Below are 2,241 nucleotides of genomic sequence, written 5' to 3' on the forward strand. Positions count from 1 at the left end.
CTCCCTTTTGTCCCGGTTGGTGCCTCCAACCGGGACAAAAGGCCCCTGTCCCCCCCCCCCCCCCCCCCGCTGGCCCGGTTAGCCATTGGACTCGGGACAAAAGTCACCTATTATCCTGGGCCCAAAGGCAGCCGGGACAAATGGCCTGGAACAAAGGCCTGTTCTGTAGTAGTGATTCATCTAGTTTGAGTTTCAATTCGAAAATTGAATTGTTTTTAAGATGAAAGAAAGACATTGTCTCCGTAACGATATAAGAACGAAATCATATAATCAGATTATTACTGAAGACTTCTTTACATTGCCAGGGAGTAGAGTTTTAGATTGGTGGGGGCAATGATATGTTGTAGCCTTGTAGGTAAATGAACGGTTTAGATTGACCCAGATGCCTGATCATAGTGGATTCTATATGCACGAACTAGGCAGACTAGGTACCGATTTTTTAGGGAGTTTAGGTACTGATATATTTAACATTATTGTATTGTAGAGGATTAGTGTAGTTTTGTATGGTTGAGAGAGAGAGAGAGAGTCAAAGGACTGTTAGACTGACTTCAACAGGTATGGCAAAAGCATTTTTGCCTCGTCCCAGCGCACTGTGCACGCGCGAGACGTCCTCCAACAGACGACGCAAACGCGGAAGGCATATTGCCTTCGAGGAGAGAGACGAAGCAAAATTGCATCGCCTCTCTCCTCAAAGGCATCCGCAGGGGAGGGGCCAGGGAGGCCGGGCGCAGGAGGAGGGACGAGGCCGGCCGCGAGGAGGTCCCGCTGGCCGCCGCGAGGAGGGCTGGGGAGCAGAGGCCGGCGATGGCGGCGGCGCCCCGCGCGGGGCCATCGAGGACGCGGGGTCGAGGGAGAAGGGAGGCGGCCATAGACGCGGCACACGCCGCCGCACTTCTCCTCCGCGGCCTCGCCATCGCCTCCGTCGCGGCCTCGCCACCGCGCTGTGCCATAGACGCGGGACACGCCGCGTCACCACCCTGCCACCGCGAGCCCAAGCCCAAGGGCGCCGGTGCACTGGGCCACAAGTCCAGACCCTTCCACCCGCCGCCGGCCTCCGCGTGGGCGTCCTCCACACCGCCACCGTCCAACCACACCTCCTTGGAGGCGCCGCTGCCGCTCTACACCCTGGCGGCGGCCTCACGCAAGGTGATGCCCGCGCAGGGCGCGGGCGCCGGGCTCAAGCGGAGCAAGTCCATCGCGCCGCGCCCGGAGGAGACGCTGCCGCCGCCCGCCCCGTCCGGGATCACCGCCGACAGCCCGCGCAAGAAGAGCTTCTGGTCCTTCCTCCACCTGTCCTCGTCGTCCGGGAGCCACAGGAGCGCGTCGTCGGCCGCGGCCCCTTGCAACAGCGGCGGCGGCGCGGTGGCGAGGAGGAACTCTGTGTCCGTGGCGTCGGCGTCGGCGCTCGAGGGCCGGCTGGAGGCGATCGCGGAGCCCGAGAGCCCGGGCCGCCGGAGCGAGGGGTCCTCATCGTCGTCGTTCGGGCGGAAGGTGGCGCGGTCGCGCTCCGTGGGGTGCGGTAGCCGCAGCTTCGGCGACTGCGCGCTCCGGCGCGTGGAGTCCCACCGCGAGCCCAAGCCCAAGGGCGCCGGCGCGCTGGGCCACCTGGGCGGCGCGCATGGCGACGACGAGCGAGACCAGCACCACAGTATCAAGTGCGCGGGCTTCTTCGGCGGTGGCCTGGGCGCCGCGCCCCCTCCTTCGTCCTCCTACTGGCTCTCCGCGCCCAACGGCGGGACCGGCGGCGGGAGCTCGAGGGGCAACAGAACGCGGAGCCATCGGAGGGGCAACGGAACGCGGAGCCATCGGAGCTCGGCGTGGGCAGCGGCAGATGATTGCAATTGCGATTGCTCGCCTCTGTTGGAGCCGGTGGTTTGAGAGGGGAATGGAAAACACTGTAGACAGAAGGCAAACGCCAATTTGCCTCTCCAAAATGCCTTTTATTGTTGGAGTCAGTCTTAGCGTGTATATGCCAATCTAATTAAGCTGTAGTGGTCCAAATATCGGTGTACCAAACATGGTCTTAAAACAGCCGTGGCCGCTGCACTTGCTCGTACTCTGCCAGGACAAAGCGCATGCATGCCAATTGCCAAGTGCTTGCTTCCAATTTTGACCCTATTATTTCTTTGGGTTCAGAAAAGCCATGAACCCAACTGGTTTACGTAGTTATATACATGTGCAGCATTAGAACATTATAAAATTTTAAAATTAGTGAGAATCTGTTAATTATTGTGTGCGGCA

General features: G+C 60.4%; 1 protein-coding gene across 1 annotated transcript; it reads left to right on the forward strand.

Annotated features, from left to right (window-relative positions):
* Nucleotides 1-804: 804 nt before the first annotated feature.
* LOC120677975 lies at nucleotides 805-1,878 on the forward strand. The gene has a single exon (XM_039959151.1). It carries the CDS (start codon nucleotides 805-807, stop codon nucleotides 1,876-1,878), a length of 1,074 nt encoding a protein of 357 aa, XP_039815085.1.
* The last annotated feature ends 363 nt before the right edge of the window (nucleotides 1,879-2,241 follow it).

Source organism: Panicum virgatum, chromosome 6N, assembly GCF_016808335.1.
Source record: "Panicum virgatum strain AP13 chromosome 6N, P.virgatum_v5, whole genome shotgun sequence".
Taxonomy (NCBI): Eukaryota; Viridiplantae; Streptophyta; class Magnoliopsida; order Poales; family Poaceae; genus Panicum; species Panicum virgatum.

Bases quoted from the DNA above. Each gene is read 5' to 3' on its own strand.
- LOC120677975 (XM_039959151.1), top strand. From the start codon at position 805: ATGGCGGCGGCGCCCCGCGCGGGGCCATCGAGGACGCGGGGTCGAGGG.